General features: G+C 46.6%; 2 protein-coding genes across 12 annotated transcripts in view; both read left to right on the top strand.

Annotated features, from left to right (window-relative positions):
- STIM1 (stromal interaction molecule 1) overlaps window positions 1-12,027 on the top strand; it is a 204,557-nt gene extending 192,530 nt beyond the window's left edge. For 4 of the 11 annotated variants that reach the window (XM_059874873.1, XM_059874871.1, XM_059874870.1 and 1 more), the window contains 6 exons: window positions 1,230-1,397; window positions 1,861-2,006; window positions 2,300-2,535; window positions 3,699-3,791; window positions 5,599-5,665; window positions 10,110-12,027. In XM_059874873.1, the coding sequence (XP_059730856.1) occupies window positions 1,230-1,397; window positions 1,861-2,006; window positions 2,300-2,535; window positions 3,699-3,791; window positions 5,599-5,665; window positions 10,110-10,626 (1,227 nt within the window). In that variant the 3' untranslated portion in view covers window positions 10,627-12,027. 11 annotated transcript variants of the gene reach the window in all.
- Window positions 12,028-14,128: 2,101 nt separating this feature from the next.
- The window catches only part of RRM1 (ribonucleotide reductase catalytic subunit M1), a 40,361-nt gene continuing 33,331 nt past the window's right edge, over window positions 14,129-21,158 (top strand). The window contains 1 exon segment of the mRNA NM_001113296.1: window positions 14,129-14,338. Coding sequence (NP_001106767.1) covers window positions 14,320-14,338 — 19 coding nt within the window. The 5' untranslated portion in view covers window positions 14,129-14,319.

Raw genomic sequence — 21,158 nt, 5'->3', positions numbered from 1 at the left:
CCCAATGAAGCTTGGTCCTCTCATGGGCTCTCAGAGGAATGAAGGTGTTTTGTCCTTAGCTAAGGCCCTCCTGGTCTATATTAGGCTCAGGGGAGGACCCCAGACCTGCTGTGGGATACTTCCCCATGGGCTAAAGTTGGACATTAGACTGCTCTCAATCCCCTTTCTCTGGGATTCTGAACAGTGAAAAGTCAGTGTTCAGATGGGGGAGCTGGGGATTGTTTATACTGGTAGCCTGGATGAGATAGAAGGAATTCAGCATAGATAATGGGTTCTGTATGTACAGTACTTTCCAGACCTTTCATATTTAAGTGCTTTGTGGCCGTCTGCTTTATTTTATGCTCCTTGCTTAGAAGTCAGTGAGGAGATGTCTGCTTACACATTGGTCCTTTCTGATCTTGGCCTCTGTTGGCAATACCCATGTTAGGTATAACCTTGCTTGTTGTTTTCTTGCCTTGTAGAGAGTGCCCATTACAGCCTACCCACCCTAATCAGTGAGGGAATCACAAAGTCTCTGGGCTAGAGGAGTCTTTGGAGAGGGTTCAGGCCAGTTGCCCCCTGCAGTAGCAATCATTTTGAAGGTCTTTCTGACATGAGCTTTTTCCATACCTCTCAGGATAGGGAGCTCACTGTCTCCTGACATCATCACTTTGCTTACGGTTTGGGTTTGCCTGGGATAAGACCTTACACCGAGCGAGATCTGCTTTAGGAAGCACATGGTCACACAGCCAGTTGAGTGACAGACCAGGGACCAGGTCAGATTTCCAGACTCCCACCCAAGTGCTTTTCTTGCCACATTGTGAAGGCTTGGGTTCAAGAATAGACCCCAGCTCTCAGAAAGAAGAGGATTCACTGAGATAACCTGTACCTCATGAGAGCAGGGAAAATTGCTGAGATTGGCTGTATGACCAGGAGAAGTGACTAATAGGTGAGAAAAGAATCCTCTAGTCTGGCAGCAATAAATAAATAAATAAATCAAAGAAAGGAAAAAAAGTCTCGATTTGCCTTCTGGTTGACACTTCTAAATATGTTGACCTTGAGTAGGTTACTTTCCTTCTCCTAGCTTGGTTTCTTATATATAAAATACAGAAAATAATCCTTGCCCTTTCTCCCTCTTGTGAGAGTGGTGAAGCTTAGATGAGATGGAAGAAAAGAAGGCTGATGTATCATATGGAGGCATTGGAGAGGGCCTTGGTAATAGTAAGGACTCATATCCTCTTGCCTCACAGGTACGGGAGGCCTTGAGGAAAGCAGAGAAGGAGCTGGAATCGCATAGCTCATGGTATGCTCCAGAGGCCCTTCAGAAGTGGCTGCAGCTGACCCATGAGGTGGAGGTGCAGTACTACAATATCAAGAAGCAAAATGCCGAGAAGCAGCTGCTGGTGGCCAAGGAGGGGGTGAGACCTGCCCTCCTGCTGCACTATTCTCTCCTCCTTGCCCCACTCCCTTCACTTGCCCTTTTTCCTCCTCTCTGCCTCTCTATATCCCTCTGTTGGACAAAAAGACATCCTGGTGTTGGGTTTTGTTTCTTTTCCTGATGCACAGTTTCTAATAATGTCCTCAAGCTCCTGGAGAAGGGAACGAGGGTGCAGGGCTACTCCGACCTGCCTTTTGGGAAAGGTGTGGTGGAGGCAGGTAGAGGGAAGTCTCTGCTGGCCCCAGACTGACACAGGGACAGACTCCTGGTGTCAGGATCCCTCGGCTCCTCTCATTGCTTCTGTTTTCTTTCTTTCCCTACTCTTTCCTCTTCCGTTGGCTTCCATTTTTCTTTCCCATATTCTCTTCCTTTTTCTCATGCCTCCTAAACTGTGCTAGGAGGAGGGGGAGCCAGCCACAAAATAATGTTTTTAATTTTTCCAGCCTATACTCCCTGCTCTTTTTAAGCTGAGGGCCTCATCTTTGCAGGCTGAGAAGATAAAAAAGAAGAGAAACACACTCTTTGGCACCTTCCATGTGGCCCACAGCTCTTCCCTGGATGATGTGGATCACAAAATCTTAACAGCTAAGTAAGTCACACCTGCTGCCCAGCTCTGGCGATGTCCATCCCATCCTCAGAGTTGGAGGGTGTCCAGGGCCTCCAGTCCCGATTCTGTTTCTTCACTGGAAGAGGTACAGCTCTGGTCTCCTGCCTCAGCCCTTAACTACCTCCCACACTGCTCTTAAGTCTATGATTTAAGTGTGCTTCTTACATACACGTACTGCCCCCTGCCCCTGCAACTTGTTCCTCTGAGAAGATGACTCCTTTCTCCTGGGGCTTAAGCCCAGCCCATGCCTCCCATTTTCTTTCTTCTCTCTCCAGGCAAGCTCTGAGCGAGGTGACAGCAGCACTGAGGGAGCGCCTGCACCGCTGGCAACAGATTGAGATCCTTTGTGGCTTCCAGATTGTCAATAATCCCGGCATCCATTCCCTGGTGGCTGCCCTCAACATAGACCCCAGCTGGATGGGTAGCACACGCCCCAACCCCACCCACTTCATCATGACTGACGACGTGGATGACATGGATGAGGAGATTGTGTCGCCCTTGTCCATGCAGTGTAGGTGACCTCTTGGGTAGGGATGAGGGAAGGAGGCTTTGATGTGCAGACTGGGAAGTCTGCTGGTCTCTGCCGTGCTTAAGCCAGATATGGGGCAGAAGCCAAGATGGTTTAACTCATTACCTTGGTTCATAAAGCACAGCCTGCATCAGGTATTCCTTTATGGTTGTCCTGTTAGTGGTTTCCCTTGCTGTATGCTCCATCTGCCCTATGGGTCTATTGTGTTAAGCGTGTCTCCCTCACTCTCTATGTTTTTTTAATCCTTTTATTCTCCTTCCCCCCTTCCGTTCCTATCTACCTTTATAAAAATAACCTCCTTTAGAGATTCATAACATAAAAATGGCATTCATTTGACTGTTGCTTTTACCTGTTTTAATTTTATATTCCTTATTTTTAATTGCTAAGTAGATAAATGATGTCTCTTTCTGTTTTTTCACGTGAGGCCCCAGGAAGCAATAGTCCCTTACAGTGATAAAGCCCCAAATCCTCCAAGCCAGAAAGACGTTCTTGTCCAGGAGGGATCTCCTGCACAAGCATTTCCGCCTTTCCATCTGAACTTGGCCATCCCTGCCCGCTCCGACCTCTGTCCTGGGTCTTCCCTCTCCCTGTTCTCCCTGCAAGTGTTGAGAGCTGAGTAGAGCAGAGTCGAGGAAGACAGCACTCTGTGGGAATTCTTCAGTGAAGGAAGGGACACACCCCCTAGTGACCCGCTGAATTTTTCTGTGGATCAGAGTCTATAAACAGAATAGACTTTTATGGAAAAGCTCTTGTCCTGGGCCCATATCCCATGCGTGCAAGGGGGATGATGGAAACCTGGGCTGGGTTAGGGGCTCACTTTGAGATAGCCAGATCTTTAATCAGGCTGGATGTTTTTGTAAGTTTCTTCAGCCATAGTTTGCCTCTGGCCAAGCCTCTTCTTTCTGTGGACTGATGCCCTGCAAGGCTTTCATTAAAGGCCCAAGAAGGTTAAGGTCACGAGCAAGTAGAACTTGATTTTGACATATTGCTCTAAAGACTCCTGTGTTCTCCGGGTTGGGAGGGACTTTCATGAGCTCTGAGCCACTCCCCCCTTGCCCCTGGCCCTTCCCTTACCCATGGGGGCAGGGTGAAGCCCTCGGTGAATCCGATTCTCTTCTCCTTTCGGCCTGGTTGTTGGACCCTAGATGCTGCCTGGCTGATGGGGCGTAGGTTCAGTGACCGCTCTCTCTGCTCAGCATCCGCCGGCTCGGACGATCAGTCCCTCTGGAAATACCCGGGTTTGAGGAGCCCCTTTGGGGCTTTTGTTTTTTCCGACTTTGGGGACTAAACCAGCACTCCCACCCCACGGGCCCCTTCTCCTGCCTGCATCACTCCCCTGCCTGTTCCCTCTGTTCCTTCACTACAGTCCCTACTAACTTCAGGGAAGGGTTCGGGGGGTGAGAAGAATCAGCCTGCTCAGCTGAGGCCTGGAGAGGGAACAGCCGTGGTGATGGGAGGCTTCGGCTTCTCCTTTCAGCCCAGCTCAACTGATGTCCCAGTGGCCCTTCATCTAGCTGGGCTGAGATGGAAAGAAGGAATGAGAGAGCCGCCTCCTCCTTTCTCTTTCTCTGCTTCCCATTCTGTCTGTCTTTGTCCATCCCTATTCCACGTTTCCTCTTCCCCTTAAGCCTCTCTTTGATGTCTTGAAAGCCACCAGCCATTTAGAGGCCCTACCTCGCTAGCTCTCCATTACCATGCAGCTGTGCTCTCTTCCTGGTGGCCCTTCCAAGGCTTCTGCCATCCGTGTAACCTGACCCTTTCTCCCATCTTTAGGGAGAAGGAAGGGAGGCCCATCTATCAGGGCAGAGGAGAAAAAACAAAAGTGTGAATTCCATTTTCATCTGGAGCTGGCAGTGAGCCCAAGAGGGATGCTCTAGCATGTCTCTAAGTTACCTGGTACCCATATACCCCTTCTCTGGGCATGGTGGCCACCATCTTCTAAGAGCCTGATTTGAAGCATTGATCCAAGAGCTGGTTCTTTGTTGTGTAAATGCTTATTAGAGGAAGTTTGGAAAGTAAAAAGAGTAAATATGGGCTTTAAAAGGCACATGTAGTTCCCACCATATTTGAGCAGTTTTTTGTTTGTGAATTTTTAAGTAATTTTTTATGTAGTCAAGATAATGGTAACCACTGTCATTTACAGAGTGCCATGAACTGTGTCAGGTACTTTAAAAATATTATCTTGAAGCCTCATGACAACTCTGTAGGATTTTATAAGTTAGGAATTAAAATGGGGAAGTAAGTTAATCAAGGTCACAGCTAGAAATAGAAAGACCTGGTTTCAAACTCTTGTCCTTTGTATTCTATTACTCAAGGTATTCCTTGTACATGGAAATCTGTATCCTTTTGTTTCCCCTGAGCATTTTAATAGGCCTTTTTCTGTGTTTTAAAAGTCTTCTCAAGCAGCAGTTTTTTTTGGCTGCACTGCAAGTCTTATGGGATCTTAGTTTCTCAGGGGTTGAACCTGAGTCCTGGCAGTGAAAGTGTCAAGTCCTAACCACTGGACCACCAGGGAATTCCCATAAGTAGCATTTTTAATAGCTGTATAACCTTCCAGTAACTGGATGTGTTACCATTTTCTCGTCATTCCACCTTTATTTTTGCTTTCATATGATTATTAATAAAGGTGTGATAAACATGTTTATGTATAAATCCTTTTCTGAATTGTGACTATTGTCCCAACTTTGGCTTTCTAAAAAGGCTGGTTCTTTGTGCCCTCCCGGACCTTGTCCCAAACCCCTGTCCTACCCCGTCCTGCCTGTGTCCTCCTGCTAACTGCCTTACCACCTCCCTTCCTAGTAATGTTGGCCCTAGGTCTCCTTCCATTGGAATTGCCATTGAAATTGACCTGGGCACTTCATTTTCAACTGGCCCCTCCTTTAGGATCCCTGGTGGGAGGTTCTTGGGAGGAGGTGCCCCATTCTCCAGACTGGGGACCAAGGACCCAGAGTGGTCTCCAGCAAGCATCTCTCCACGGGCAAACTTGTTTCCCGGCCAGCCCAGAGCAGGTGGCCCTTCCTCACACTCTCTTCTCTCTCCTTGCAGCTCCCAGCCTGCAGAGCAGCGTCCGGCAGCGCCTGACGGAGCCACAACATGGCCTGGGGTCTCAGAGGTTGGTAGAGGGCGAGGCTGGCCACTTCTTGACAAGCCGGGTCTCTCTGCGGCGAATGCGCAGCCTTTCATCTGGACAGTCTTTCAGTTCTGAAGGCCTCGGGACCAGCGCTCCACCTGCCTCTGCTTCTTCTTCCTGCTCCTCTGCCACCACCACTACCACCACCACCACCACCACCACCACCACCACAACCACCACCACCACCTCCATCACCACCGTCCATGTCCACCCTGTCTATTACCACCACAGCACTTCCTATTTCCTCCAGATGGAGCCCTACCCTGACCCACCCCCTTCTGACAGCACCGCTGTGATGCCTTGGCACTCAGAGAGCTTGGGGTATCAGCTGTCTCTCTTCTCTCCCCTTCTTCCTGTCCGTGCCTCTCTGCTGCCTTTACCTTGGCCTTTGCCTGCTGGCTGCTGCTTGGTGGGCTGTGGGGACTGTGGATTGGGGTACCTTCTCCTTGTCCTGTCTTTTCCCAGCCTGGGACTCCTCCTTGAGGTCAGCCTAATGCCCTATACCTTTCTTCCCTTCTCTCCTTGGGGTTTGCTGACTCTAAAAATGAGTAACAGAACCCCTCCCTCACGGTCCTATAGCACTTTGGCCTAAACTTGTTATCTCAGTGGAGTTCTCACTTCTTTTATCCCCTCAGCAAACATTTATGGATACCTACTCTCTGCCAGACTGCTGGGCTTGGGGATTTGTAGATGATAAGATACAATCTCAGCCATCAAGAATCATGGTCTGATCTGGGAGAGGTACATAAATGATTCTGGAACAGTTGATAAGTGCTATGGGGGTGTTGAAGAGGGAATGACTAACAGTGTGAACCTGGGTGGAACGCTTCACAAAAGAGATGACATTTATGCCAACACCCTGTGTGTAGGAAAAGGAGATTGGGTATTCTAGGCAGAGGGAACACATATATAGGCTTGGAAGTTCATGAGAATCTGATCTATGTGTGGTTAGAACATTGGCTATGTGTTGATGGGACAGGGTAGCAAAGGAGGCTAGAATGATGCAGGGCTCTGAAAGGCTAGGAGCTTGGGCCATCACCCTTTAAGATGGAGAACTGCAAAGGGGCTTTTAGAAGGAAGTGAATTGGTCATATTTGCATTTTAGAAATAACATTTTATAGCCTGTATATAGGAAAGAATGGGGAGACTAGAGAACTTGGAAGTCATTGCAGTAGGCCACCAGGGGAGGTAATGAGGTTTGGGGGTAAAAACAAGAGTATTAATTGGTAACTGACTTTGAGGGGTGGAGGAGAAGGAGGCATTTAGGATGATGCCCAGGTTTCTAGCTTGGGTGACAGGAAAACTGTAGTACCCTTCATAAAATTACTCTTCAGAAGGGAGGAAGAAACAGATTTAAGGATTTTGGACAAGCTAGCTTTATGTCAGGCAGGCATAAAAACACTCCTGTTCAGAGAAGGAGTTAAGATTCTGCAGGTTAAGTAATTTTCCCCAGGTCCCAAAGCTAGTTAGGAGCAGAACACAGACTAGGCCTTGGCTCTCCATTCCAGGATGCTCTGTTGGTTATGTTTGTGCTTCCACAAGGTCTCAGTAAGTGAACTGTGTAAGAACGGATGACAGGCTTTCTCCCACAGCCTGGTCTGGCAGCCGCAGGGACTTGCCCTGCTCACACCTCAAGATAACAGGCTACGGTAAGAGATAGTAGCCTTGACCCTGCCTGGACAAGCTTAGAGGACCCTCAGAAAGACCTTCAGGAAGCACCTGTCATCTCTGAAGTTGTGACCACGGTTTAGCCCTGGCCTCTGAGCTGCAGCTTACCCTGTTGCTTCCTTTTGGTCCTGCGTCACTCTGGATACCAGTCTTTCTAGCTCTGCCCCTTGGACCTCTGGATGGTTATCCTTGAAGTCTGTTCCTTTCTCTTTCACAAAAGGACAGCCTTTCCTAGTGTTATCACTCAGCAGAGTTGCTCATTTTCATCCTCATCCTCATTTTCATCCAGAAGCCTAGACAGGGAGACTGCCCTTCCAAGTACAGATGGACAGGATCAAAGTGGTGTGGGGGTACTAGAGGATGCTGTAAATCTCATGCTCAAAGGCCCAGGCTGAGGGCAGTGGGCGGGGGGAAGGGGAGGAGTACCTGCATCCACCTGGCCTGTTCACTACTGAATTTTCTTTCACACCATGCATCAGAGGATCATCTCTAAAGGCAAACAGGCTCTCTAGTAAGGTTAGTAGCTTGGGATGGGAGCCCAAGGCAGCCCAGCCTTTGGGGAGGGACACCCATGACCTGAATTGTCTCAGAGGTTCAGGGAGGGAAAGTGAGCTTGCTCAGTGGGGCCTTTCCCTCACATGTCCACCCAGGCTTCCTCCTAGGTTCTTTTCTTGCTTTGGAAGTCTCAGCTTTTGTTGATGATGGAGGCATTGAGGGCTGGGAATTATGACCAAATGGGGCAATAGGCCAGGAGGAGTGAGTCTGAGTGTACCCCAACCTCTTGACCTCTCTTCCTTCCTTGGCATTGAAAAGGCAGTCTCCTAGAATCCTCACCTCCTCAGTCTAGAAGGCCCCTTGTCCCAGTGTGACTGCTCCCAGAATTTCCTTGGCACCTTGCTCAGTGGTTCATATCTGTGTGGAAAAGGCAGGGTATGGAGAGGATCATCTTGGGACTTAGAGAAACAAGGACACATTTAGATAGAAGAGGGGCACCATCAGAACTATGAAATCAAATGGGAGACACTTGGTAAAATACTAGAGTAGGTGGCTGGAACAGTGTTTGGATTGGAAGTTGGAACTGAGATTGTTCTCTGCTATTCCATGTCTCCAGGAAGGTACTGGCCCACAGAGTGGCTGCTTGGTTAATTGTTTCCTACTGAGAATTAAACCTATAATAACTATTAGCCAGCCTCCTGCTTTTGCCTGTTTTTGGAGCCCGGTGCCCTCCCTAATTTTTTACCCACAGCCTTCTCCTTTCTAGGTCCTGCTGTGCTGTCCTCTCCCCTCCCACTCATGACCCTTTCCCTTTAGTTTTCTGATGTGGATGTTTAAACATTTCCCTTAGCCCTCTCCTCTGCCCCTGCCATGGGGTCTAGGGCCTCTGGGAAAGTGGAAGGATTAAAGGATTGGCAGGGGACTCCTGTATCTACCTTTTTGTCTGTAAGGTAGGAGGGGTGGCATCCAGAATTAGTTCATGGTCTTCTTAGGAATAGCCAGCCCTTTAAAGGGTCTCAACTATGCTGGACCACCTCTGTGTGCATGTCCAGTGTGCAGTGCCATGTCCGCATAGCTCAGCCTTGCAAAGAAGCCTCTTGTGAGTGGCCCATGGAAGGGTCTTCCTGCTCGACTGGCCTCATCATCTTCATTCCCACAATTCTTTCTACATTTTCAAGTGCTTTGCCAACATACTTGGGCCTCTAAACAGTCTTGCAAAATAATTGAATCAATGTTATCTTCATTTGGCCAAAACTGAGGACCAGCAAGGTTATATGACTTGTCCAAGGTCACACAGCAAGTATCAGGCAGAAGTGGAAATTGAAATAGACCTTGGGACTTCCAGTGGGCAGCTCTTCTGAACCACTGCTCTTCAAAGGCCAATATCCTGTCTTTCTGCACCTCCATACATTCTCCCTGTCAGCAGAGCTCTGAAAAAGACCCCAGTCTTCCTATTGCCAACCAACTTTGAACTCCAAAACACTTCTCTGTGACCTTCTTTGAATCCTGAGAGAGGGTTGGAAGAGGCAGCATCTTGGCCTTTCAGGGGGGTGAGGGATTATTTGCAAGGCTGTTCTAGTCTTTTTCTCCCTAGTCCGGGTCAGGCCCACTGACTGCATGTTTTCCTGTTCCTCAGGGCCTGGCCCAGACTGGATGTGTCCTTGGGTGGGATGGGAGTTATGTATGTTAGCTTAGGGTTGAGTCCTAAGAAGTCTAACCAGCTCTGGAAGCAGAGGTTTTGCTGAGGAGGATGCGTGTAGCACTGAAGCCTATGGCTGTTTTGGTTTAAGGCCTGGCTAGTCATCAGGGGTGGGGGCCAGACCTGCGAAAGCCCTTAGCCAGAGAGTTAATGGTATAATGACATTTGTTTTTGCTTCTTATTTCTCTTTTCTCTCCATCACTTTTCCCTCTTTTTTTTCTTTCCCTTGGTCCTCTGTATTTCTACCTGCTTCTCCTTTTGCTCCCCATGTCCTCCCCCCCCCCATATTACTCTTTTCTCCTTATCTCTTCTCCAATCTATCCTTATTCCCTATTCCTACATCCTCTCTTGTGCCGTGTCAACTTCCCTCTGTTTCCCATTCTTCCCTCTTTCCCACCTGCTGGGCACCCTATTTGCTCTCTCCCGCCCCTCTCTCATCCCCATTTTCCTACCCTGCTCTTGTCTTCTCCGTGGTCCCTCTCCTCTTCAACCCCCTTCCCCACCCCCCCGCCCCCGTGCCCCATTCCTCTGTGTCTCTTTCTTCCTCTCTGACCTTTCTTGCAGGGATTTGACCCATTCCGATTCGGAGTCCTCCCTCCACATGAGTGACCGCCAGCGTCTGGCCCCCAAACCTCCTCAGATGATCCGTGCTGCAGATGAGGCTCTCAGCGCCATGACCTCCAACGGCAGCCACCGGCTGATTGAGGGGGCCCACCCCGGCTCTCTGGTGGAGAAACTGCCTGACAGCCCTGCCCTGGCCAAGAAAGCACTGCTGGCGCTGAACCACGGGCTGGACAAGGCCCACAGCCTGATGGAGCTGAGTTCCCCGGCCCTACCTAGTGGCTCTCCACATTTGGATTCTTCCCGTTCTCACAGCCCAAGTCCCCCAGACCCAGACACACCATCTCCAGCTGGGGACAGCCGAGCCCTCCAGGCTAGCCGAAATACACGTATCCCCCACCTGGCTGGCAAGAAGGCCGCGGCTGAGGAGGATAATGGCTCCATTGGCGAGGAGACAGACTCCAGCCCAGGCCGGAAGAAGTTTCCCCTCAAAATCTTTAAGAAGCCTCTTAAGAAGTAGACAGGATGGGGGTGGCAGTGGTGGGACAACTTGTCCTTCCCTGGTCTTCTGCCTCCCCTCCCCTCCCTTCCAAGATACCTGGCCCCCAGCACAGGGCCTGGGAGGGGCTGGCTCTGGGGCCTGGGCACTGTACATACCTGCCTCCCACATCCTTGGGTCCTTCAACATTATTTATTAACTGACCACCATGGCCTGCCTCCCTCCCAAACATGGGCTGCTGCTGTCACCCCCTCTCCGCTTCAGTGCATGTCTTGGTTGCTGTGCCCTCGGCTCCCAGCACCACCTCTGGGGTCCGGCTGCTGTGTCTCTGCTGTCCCAGTTTTGAGGTTTGGTTTCTTGTTACTCTGTCTCCTGCTTTCAGGCTTCTCCCTCCCACCACTCCCCAACTTCCCCTAGCAGCTAGCGGGGGAGGATGGGGGAGTAACTTCTGACACCTGTGCCTCAGATCTCTATCCCTGCACCCCCACCCCCACCCCGCCACTGACGATGGTTCTCTTTGCCCCAGACTGGGGCCTAGGACTTAATGTTTGAGGTTTGCTCTCTGCAAGTGTGGTAGGCCAGAGGTAACCTCGGCTTGGAGCTTACTAGGACTCCAGGGGTCCATGGGGGAGTAAAACCAATTCCCAGAGAACAAGTCACTAGAGTTTTGAAGAGAGGCTAGGCTCAGGGATAGATTGGAAGCAACTTCTAGTCTGAGGATGAGTAGGAGCCAGAGATGTGGGCTACAAGGCAGTCACTTTTTCTCTCTTCTCTCACCCACACCTGCTTCTCTCTTATCCCCACTGCCCCACACTGCAGGGGTAAGAAATGCTGTAAGAAATGCTTCCCAAATGCTCCCCAAGCATCATTACTCCTAAGGCTCAGGACAGTCGGCTCCCCAACCATAGGAGCCTCAGCTATGATAGAGGGCTCTAATGGGGCCCCGAAGCTGTTGGGCAGAGTGTCGTCACATTTGAACCAAAAGACATTTTAAAATTGAAATCTCCTGAACTTCCCAAGTGCCTGCACCACATACTCCCCGTCAGACCTGTGTTCATGTTACTGCATAGCCTGGGCTAGAGGCTCAAGGACACAGCCAGTTTAGGGATGGGGGTGGCTGAGGAAGCTGGTGTAGGTCAAGGTGGCTGTGTGACCACTTCTCCCTCACCCTTCCCACCCTCTAGACAACTCTCTCCCTTACCTGTTTTTGCTATGGCTGTAAAGGTATTTTCCCTCTGCCCCACTCCCTGCCATCTTTACTCTGGGATCCTATTTTGGGCCTGGGGTGGGGGCACCTGGGGCTGGTCTTAGGAGGTTCTAGGCTGCAGACTGCCTTGTACCCCCTGGACAACCTCACATGGGTTTTTCTGTGTTATTTCATAAGACTCTTTGAAGTCCAATAAAGCATGTAGGAGATTTTAACCTCTGCTGGCTTTGACTCTCATTGTGTTCTCTGTGCTCTTTGTGGCATAGCAGATAGGATGAAGGGACATTTCTCTTCTGCCAAGGGAAAATGAAACTCTAATACACTTACCCAAAACTCTCTGGTGGGGTTACCAGATGAAATACAGGATACTCAGTTACATTTGAATATTAAACAAATAACTTTTAAAAATGTAATTATGTCCTATGAAATGTTAGGGATAAATTTTTATTAGCTTAACCTGGCAACCCTACCTCTAGGCTATTTGATCCTATCTATCCTATAGCTTCACTGATCACCTATGACTTTTAGAATTACAGGCATATCTCATTTTATTGCACTTTGCAAGTATTGCACTTTTTACAAATTGAAGATTAGTGGCAAGGGAGTCTTATGTTTTTCCCAACAGCATTTACTTGCTTCATGTTTCTGTGTCACATTTGGTAATTCTTGCAGTAGTTCAAACCCTCCACCTGGAAAAATATTACCACTGTTGACGGCTCAGATGGTGGTTAATGTTTTTTAGCAGTAATGTATTTTTTATTAAGCTGTGCATTTTTTTTAGACAATGCTATTGCACACATAAAAGACTACAGTATAGTGTAAACATAACTTTTATATGCACCAGGAAACCAAAAATTTCATGACTTGCTTTATCATGATATTTGCTGTATTGCAGTGGTCTGGAACTGACCATTCGGTGTCATTTCAGGGGGCTCTGAAGAACTCCTGGTGCTTTATGTCTCAGTGCAGAAAGAACTCAGCAAGAGGCAAAGTGATATATAAGAGGTGATTTATTAGAATAGGATGCTTGTGAGGCTTATGAGCAGGCTGGTGAGGGAGGGGGGTGCTGTGCCCCAAGAGCTTACTGTGCTACAGTTTTATAATCAAAGGAAAGGCAGGGAGGAGAACTTTTTTTGTCTTTCTTGAGTAGACATCATTAGCTCCTCCTCCAAGTTGAGCAGGGGAGTGTTTTCCTAAACAGTCAAGCTAGGTCCATAATTTTTTTTTTTTAATGTGTACAGAGACCATGTCCTAGGAATCATTAACTTACTTAGCTCATGGGGCAGGATGTGGGGCTCATGCCATCATTGTTTCATTGTTTGGGGACATGTCTCATGCTGTGTTGCATGGTTTTCTTGCTAATCAAGTCTGCTTTCTTGAGTAATCATTAACTTATGGGGTCTCCCATAATTATTCTACTTACAATCCCCTAGTGGGATTAACTAATTACCTATTTTGTCCCTTTACTCTGTCCCTATGAGAACCAAATCACCAATATCTTTGAGGTATTGCTATGCCTCACAGGAACCTTGGGATCACCTTGATGGCAATAAGGAACCAATGAAAGATTTTACAGTGGAGATGCCACATGAGATTTCATAAAAATTAGTTTGCCTAGCCCAAAGCTGAAGGTTCTACACCAGACTTGTGAGTCATGTCTCACCTATGCTTACTCCCCACGTTCGGTCACCAAGTCCTGTCCATTCTACCTCCCCAAGGCCTTACGGCTGACCCTATCTCTGCCACCACCCACTTGATAATTCTAAAAGCAAACGGATCATAGCCTTGCCCCACTCAAACTCTGCCAAAGCTCGCTCCGATTTCTATCAGGATAAAATACAAAGGCCCTTCCTTGGCATAGCAAGGCTCTCTCCCCAACCGGACTCAGGCCCACCTAAGAAGGGCCCTGGGGCTCCCAGCTTCCGTCTACGTATCTCCGGCTAGAGCCCACCTCAGACGACAGTCTTGGGTTATCATAATTTAACAACCGTCAAGACACGAAAAAGTGGATGGATGGAGTTTTGCTATTTCCAATACACTCGAGGGGCGGGGCAAGACCCGGCGGGCTGAGCCCAGAATTCCGCTGTGCCCACATCCAACATGGCGGCGGGATATCTCCGTTCCCGCCAGGGGCTTTCACTGCCAACGCTGCCGTAGGAGAGGCGCCATCTCCTCGGCCCTGCCCACACTTAACATGGTGGCTGTGGGGCCAGGCCGATTCTGCTACGCTAGCCTTGCCCACCGGCCGCAGCGCTGGCTGCGTCACGTGACGTCACTGGAGCTTGGTCGCGCTGCTTTTGCGTCGCGGCTGGCGGGAGCGGGAAGCGGATTCGGATTGCCTTCCTCTGCTCTGTGGAGGAAAGTGCTCTCTGGTCCTAATTCCAGGCCCTGCACCCGAGCAAACCTTCGAGCCTGACCCTCCGTGCTCGGCCACCTTCTCGATCGCACCGGAGCCTCAGAGCTGCAGTCTCGTGTCGCATCCCTCAGCGCCTCAGTTACTAGCTGCGATGCATGTGATCAAGCGAGGTGAGAGGCCGGGGAGGGGCTGGCGGGTGAGGGACGCGGGCCGCCGCCGCCCTGCAGTTAGCCGCTCCCGCCGGCTTCTGCCGCTTCCCGCGCTACCGGCAGCGGTTTCCCGCCCTGTCAGCCGCTCGGCCTCCTGCCCTTTCGTCAGTCTGTCCCAAACCCCGTTCTGAGCTTCAATCTGCGCCCCTCGGCTCTGTCATCCAGCCGCGTATCTAAAGAGTAGTAACACCTTTCCCTTAGCGAGTTGTAACTGTGTGCGCCCAGCACTTTGCAGGCGGTACTTTATTCCTCTCCGCGAGCCCCTGAGGTAGGGATTATTAGCTCCGTTTCGGGCAGAGAGAGGCTTCCGAACTGCATTGTCACCCAGTTAGATGCTGGTGATACCGGACTTCGAACCCGTAGCCAGCAACAGTTTTATTGTTGTTGGTCACAACAATAAAAAAAAGATGGTCGCCTGTCCTAACCTAGGCCCCGGGGAAGCTAGGTAATCAGGGGCTCTGCATTCTACGGGCACCTACCAGCTTCCTGATCTCTTTTTGTGGGGTTAAAAAGTCAGTCTCAGACACAGACATCTCCACAGAGTTGTCGCTCCGTGTTTCCATTGTTGGAAGAATAGCCCCAGAGGAGTTTGGGATCGGGACTAGTTGGCTTTACCTTTGATAGGAAGAGATAGGGAATTAAGAGTAGGGTGGCCAAGACATCTTCTGACAGGGTGGGGACCGAGAAGAGCCAGGAACTTGTGTTCTTCCTCGACACATTTTCCGTTAGACTTGCTGAGGACTTCGTTTGTGTCAGTCCTTTGCTTGATTCTGTGAAATTAATTTTAAGAGGAGACAGACTTGCCTCAGGAAAAGGTTTATAATCAGGTTCGAAAAACAAGGGCAAAGCATACTTTTAACAGAGAACCATGTGGGACAGATAGGAACAAGTTTTGAGTCTACTCAGTATGCCTCTGTTAAAGCATTAAAGTTATTTCAAAATTGTAGGCACTTAGTAAATACTGGTTGACTGACTGTTTTGTCCACTAGGTTGTGAGTGTCTCAAAGATGGGGACTTTATGCCCAAATTTATTACTGAACCTGCCCGTGAATAGAGGCTCCAGAAGTGGGTGAGATAATTAGGTTGGTGCAGAAGTAATTGCGGTTTTACATTTTTGAACTTTGCTGTTTGGTATTGGAATAATTCTTAAATAAATGTGGTTATGTTATATATCATTTTAATGCATATTTCTCACTTTGTGCTTTTTTTGCTGAAGATTATTTGCTATTTATTTTTATATTTATTTTAGACTATAGAAATGATGTTAGACAAAAAGTAAATTTGAGCGATTTTTTTGAGTTCAAAATGGGTTGTAAAGCAGCAAAGACAGCTTGCAACATCAACAGCGCATTTGGCCCAGATCAGATCAGATCAGATCAGTCGCTCAGTCGTGTTCGACTCTTTGTGACCCCATGAACCGCAGCACGCCAGGCCTCCCTGTCCATCACCAACTCCCAGAGTTCACTCAGACTCATGTCCATCGAGTCAGTGATGCCATCCAGCCATGTCATCCTCTGTTGTCCCCTTCTCCTCTTGCCCCCAATCCCTCCCAGCATCAGAGTCTTTTCCAATGAGTCAACTCTTCCATGAGGTGGCCAAAGTACTGGAGTTTCAGCATTAGTATCATTCCTTCCAAAGAAATCCCAGGGCTGATCTCCTTCAGAATGGACTGGTTGGATCTCCTTGCAGTCCAAGGGACTCTCAAGAGTCTTCTCCAACACCACAGTTCAAAAGCATTAACTCTTTGGCGCTCAGCTTTCTTCACAGTCCAACTCTCACATCCATACATGACCATAGGGAAAACCATAGCCTTGACTAGACGGATCTTTGTTGGCAAAGTAATGTCTCTGCTTTTGAATATGCTATCTAGGTTGGTCATAACTTTCCTTCCAAGGAGTAAGCGTCTTTTCATTTCATGGCTGCAATCACCATCTCCAGTGATTTTGGAGCCCAGAAAAATAAAGTCTAACACTGTTTCCACTGTTTCCCCATCTATTTCCCATGAAGTGATGGGACCGGATGCCATGATCTTCGTTTTCTGAATGTTGAGCTTTAAGCCAACTTTTTCACTCTCCACTTTCACATTCATCAAGAGGCTTTTGAGTTCCTCTTCACTTTCTGCCATAAGGGTGGTGTCATCTGCATATCTGAGGTTATTGAGATTTCTCCCGGCAATCTTGATTCCAGCTTGTGCTTCTTCCAGTCCAGCGTTTCTCATGATGTACTCTGCATATAAGTTAAATAAGCAGGGTGACAATATACAGCCTTGACGGACTCCTTTTCCTATTTGGAACCAGTCTGTTGTTCCATGTCCAGTTCTAACTGTTGCTTCCTGACCTGCATACAGATTTCTCAAGAGGCAGATCAGGTAGTCTGGTATTCCCATCTCTTTCAAAATTTTCCACAGTTTATTGTGATCCACACAGTCAAAGGCTTTGGCATAGTCAATAAAGCAAAAATAGATGTTTTTCTGGAACATCTTGCTTTTCTTGCTTTTTCCATGATCCAGCAGATGTTGGCAATTTGATCTCTGGTTCCTCTGCCTTTTCTAAAACCAGCTTGAACATCAGGAAGTTCACGGTTCACACATTGCTGAAGCCTGGCTTGGAGAATTTTAAGCATTACTTTGGCCCAGGAACTGCTAATGAATGTACAGTGCAGTGGTGGTTAAAGAAGTTTTGCAAAGAGAGCCTTGAAGATGAGTGTAGTGGCCAGCCATTGAAAGTTGATGACAATTGAGAGCCATCATCGAAGCTGATCCTCTTAGACAACCACTCAAGAAGTTGCTGAAGAACTCAAAGTCGACCATTCTGTGGTCCTTTGGCATTTGAAGCAAATTGAAAAAGTGTAAAAACTTGATAAATGGATGCCTCATGAGCTGACTGAAAATTAAAAAAAAATAATTTGAAGTGTCATCTTCTCTTATTTTATGCAACAATGACCGTTTCTCGATTGAACTGTGAAATGTGATGAAAAGTGGATTTTATATGGCAACTGGTGATGACCAGCTCAGTGGTTGAACAGAGAAGAAGCTCCAAAGCCAAACTTTCGCCAGAAAATGGTCATGGTCACTATTGGGTGATCTGCTACTGCTCTGGTGCACTATAGCTTTCTGAATCTTGGTGAAACCATTACATCTGAGAAGTATGCTCATCAAATCGATGAGATGCACCGAAAACTGCAACGCCTACAGCTGGCATTGGGCAACAGAGTGGGCCCAATTCTTCTGCACTACAATGCCCGACTGCACGTCACACAACCAACACTTCAGAAGTTGAATGAATTGGGCTACGAAGCTTTGCCTCATCCACCATTACCTGACCTCTCGCCAACTGACTACCACTTCTTAAAACATCTCCACAACTGTTTTCAGGCAAAACGCTTCCACAACCTGAGGAGGCAGAAAATACTTTCCAAGAGTTCGTCGAATCCTGAAGCACAGATTTTTATACTACAGGAATAAAGGAACTTATTTCTAATTAGCAAAAATGTGTTGATTGTAATGGTTCCTATTTTGATTAATAAAGATGTTTGAGCCTAGTTATAATGATTTAAAATTTACAGTCTGAAACTTCAATTACTTTTGTACCAAACTAATACTTTAAAATATAGAATATGATGAGTGTTGTAAGTAGGAATGTAGTTGATTTGATTGTAACTAGGTCATTTACAGCCTAGAGATAGAGTTATGGCCCTTCTTGTCATTAGTATCTTTGAAACATCATTCTCTCCATTTCTGTAGTCTCCCATTTTAGCTGTCGAGACCAAAGACCGAAACACATAATGCACTTTTGTTGGTTGATTCCTGTGAGAGGGGACGATTCAGTTTTTTTAGACCTTTAGAAAAAGATATGGAAGGATGAGAAGCTCTTAAGATACATCTGTAACAGATGAATCAAAAACTTGTGGTCATAAATCTCTGGAGTGGGTAACACCTCTGTGTTACATTTTTAACCTTTTGGGTCCACTTTCAAGTACTGTCGTTTAAAAAGTACTACCTACAACAAAAGGCAGGTCTTATTTTGTTTCTAATTCCCTCAGAGAACATAATTTGATCCAGATGGTTTGCTGCTAGACTGCAAGTAACATTCAGCAAGCCTTGTTCATATACAAAGTTGTACTTAGGTTAATTTTATTTTTCATCTTTAATTTGTTTAGGGTATTTTCTCCTCCCCTTATTTTTGGGATGATAGTATAGAAGCAGACTAACACATGCAATTTTTGCCAATCGTAGTATAATTATTCAGTAGGGCAACTGCAGTAAACTTAAAATACTTACTGAATGTAGTAATGTCTTGCCAAGCACCATGAGGTAAATAGCAGAGGGAGAAGGCATCTCCATCTTCCATGATCTTAGGGGTGTTAGGGATATAGGAATAATCTATATGAAAAGTATTAGATAACAGAAGGGAATAGTAGATGAATTTTTCTTATTTGTTGTCTTGTTATTCTTGGTGGGACAGCATCGTATTGCTCAAGGAGGTTAAGATTAAAAGTTGAGAACCATTGGAATAAATGCAATGTAGCCGAGTTGTAAAATGTGCTTTGAAATTCAGTATAGTGTTTTCAAAACTTTGGGTTTTGTAACCCACAGTAAAAATTATTTTCCATTATGACTGAGTAAACACATGTATATGTAAGTATTTATGTAAAACTGAAACAAAGTTTTCAAAATAATACTTTCTAAAGCATCTATTTGCACTCTGATAATCTCTTCTATTCCAGATCCTCTCTCTCCCCGCACCACCCTTCCTCTCCCTTCTTCCTTCCCATCCTTTCTCATTCCCTTAACAGCCCACTGTATAATTTTACAGATCTGTGTGGCTACTGTGCTCGGCACTGAGGTTATTGTGAGTAGGCAGAAATAGTTTGGCTTTCAAAGATCTTACAATCAATTGAGAAAAATAGACAAAAACATTAACATAAGGTGATCAGTATTCTAATATGTAAAATACAGGCTAAGCAGCCCATTCATTCAATTATTCAGAAAGTATTTACAGTCGTTCCCCTGTATCCATGGGGCATTTGGTTCTAGGACCTGTTGTGGATAGCAAAATCTGTGTATGCTCAAGTCTCATGGTCACCCCTCAGTCTCTGTGGATTCTTCATGTGCAAATTCCAGTTCAGCATCCAGGGCTTCAGCCAACCACAGATCATATACTGTTTATGGATGTGGAACCCGTGGATTCAGAGGACTGACTATATTCAGCATCTCTTTTATGCCGAGAACTGTGTTAGGTACTATGGATTCAGCAGTGAACAAAACAAGCTAAATTCTTTTCTGACTGGAGTTTACATTCTGTTGTGAGTGACTGACAGTAGTTAAATGTATACAAGAAACAAGTAAGAATGAGTTAATTCCAGATAGTGGTTTGTGAGATGGTGGTGGTAAAACAGGGTAATGTGATAAAGATGAATGAAAAGGTAACCTTGGATTGGATCCTCAGGTAGGGAGGTGACATTTCAGCTGAGCTCTGAATAATACTAAGAGCCAGCTGTGTGAAGATATGTGAGCTGAACTTTGTAGGTAGAGGGAATAGAAAGTTCATATCTTGCAGAAGAGGCATATACTTGGTCTTACAGTATTAGCAAAGTCTTCCTGAAGAGAGGAATTTAAAAAGACAGCTTATACCCAAGAGGAAATCAGACAATTAGTGTTCAAGAGGATTTCACAGGAGGAAGAGGGCAATGTGAGTTACAGTGTTTGGGGCAGGTTTCACGGATATGGTGAGAGTTGGAGAGTGAGTAGGAGTTAGATGTATGGAAAGGTGGAAGAAGGACTTTTGGGCAGAGTAAGGTATAATCAGTTATATGGATGTGGGAATGGGAGGCCTTATTAGAATGTAGGATCCTTATTAGGATCCTTTTACAAGGATCAGCAGAAGAGATGTGGGGCCAAATTAAGGTGGGCCTTGTTTGAGAGAAGAGGATAATGTAAGCAGGGATTAGTGAAATGATGAAATCAGTTTATGGGTTGAAAAAAAATGACCAAGTGAAATGATAGGCTAGAGAACAGTGGATCACTGATCCTTTAGCCCTTTAGTATGCCTCCTCTTCCCAGTGTGAATTTAGAGAGTTGGTTTTGTACTTTTTGTCAGTTTCCTGATTAATTTGACAGCTGCAAATTTTCAGCTGCCTTGTGGTCACCTATCTGCCTAACCAGTTAGTATAGCATTAAGGGCTCAGTCCTGGTGTGTGCCAACTAATTTACTTTATTTCAGAGTTAAACAATGCATATGTGAGTCTGGTTAGAAAAGGAGATCACAGTGGTAATCAGAAAGAGAAGAGCTGTCTTAGTTAATGTATTAGTGTTTAAGAAAAACTAACTTCTTTTATTGATGATGGGTTACTAACAGTTTCTTATTGTTCATTATTCTTTATCAAACGTTTGAGAAAGTCCTTGGGCCAGCCGGACTTTTTGTTAGGAAGAAGGAAGAGCTGTAGGATATAAGTCCAAACCATGAAAGGACTAACTATATAAGGTCCATATGTATGTGCTTCCATATCCCCAAAATAAAAAATAACAGGTTGCCTCTGGAAGATTGTTTTGAGTTACAAGTAGAAAGAAGTACTTCTTTACATGGTATGAAGTAAATTCAAATCATTAATTACTCTAGGAGAGTACAAAAGCCATATTTATCATGAAGGTGTTAGGATGGAGACAGGTTTATAAATCATTTAGCATTCAATAGTTATTTGAGTACCTGCTATGTGCTAGGCCTTGAGCTTTGGTCTGGGCACTGGGAAATAAATACATTGATAAATAAATCACAACAAAATC

Source organism: Bos taurus, chromosome 15, assembly GCF_002263795.3.
Source record: "Bos taurus isolate L1 Dominette 01449 registration number 42190680 breed Hereford chromosome 15, ARS-UCD2.0, whole genome shotgun sequence".
In the NCBI taxonomy this organism is placed as follows: domain Eukaryota; kingdom Metazoa; phylum Chordata; class Mammalia; order Artiodactyla; family Bovidae; genus Bos; species Bos taurus.
Note: the sequence above shows the minus strand (reverse complement) of the source record. Positions and strands in the feature narration are given on the sequence as shown.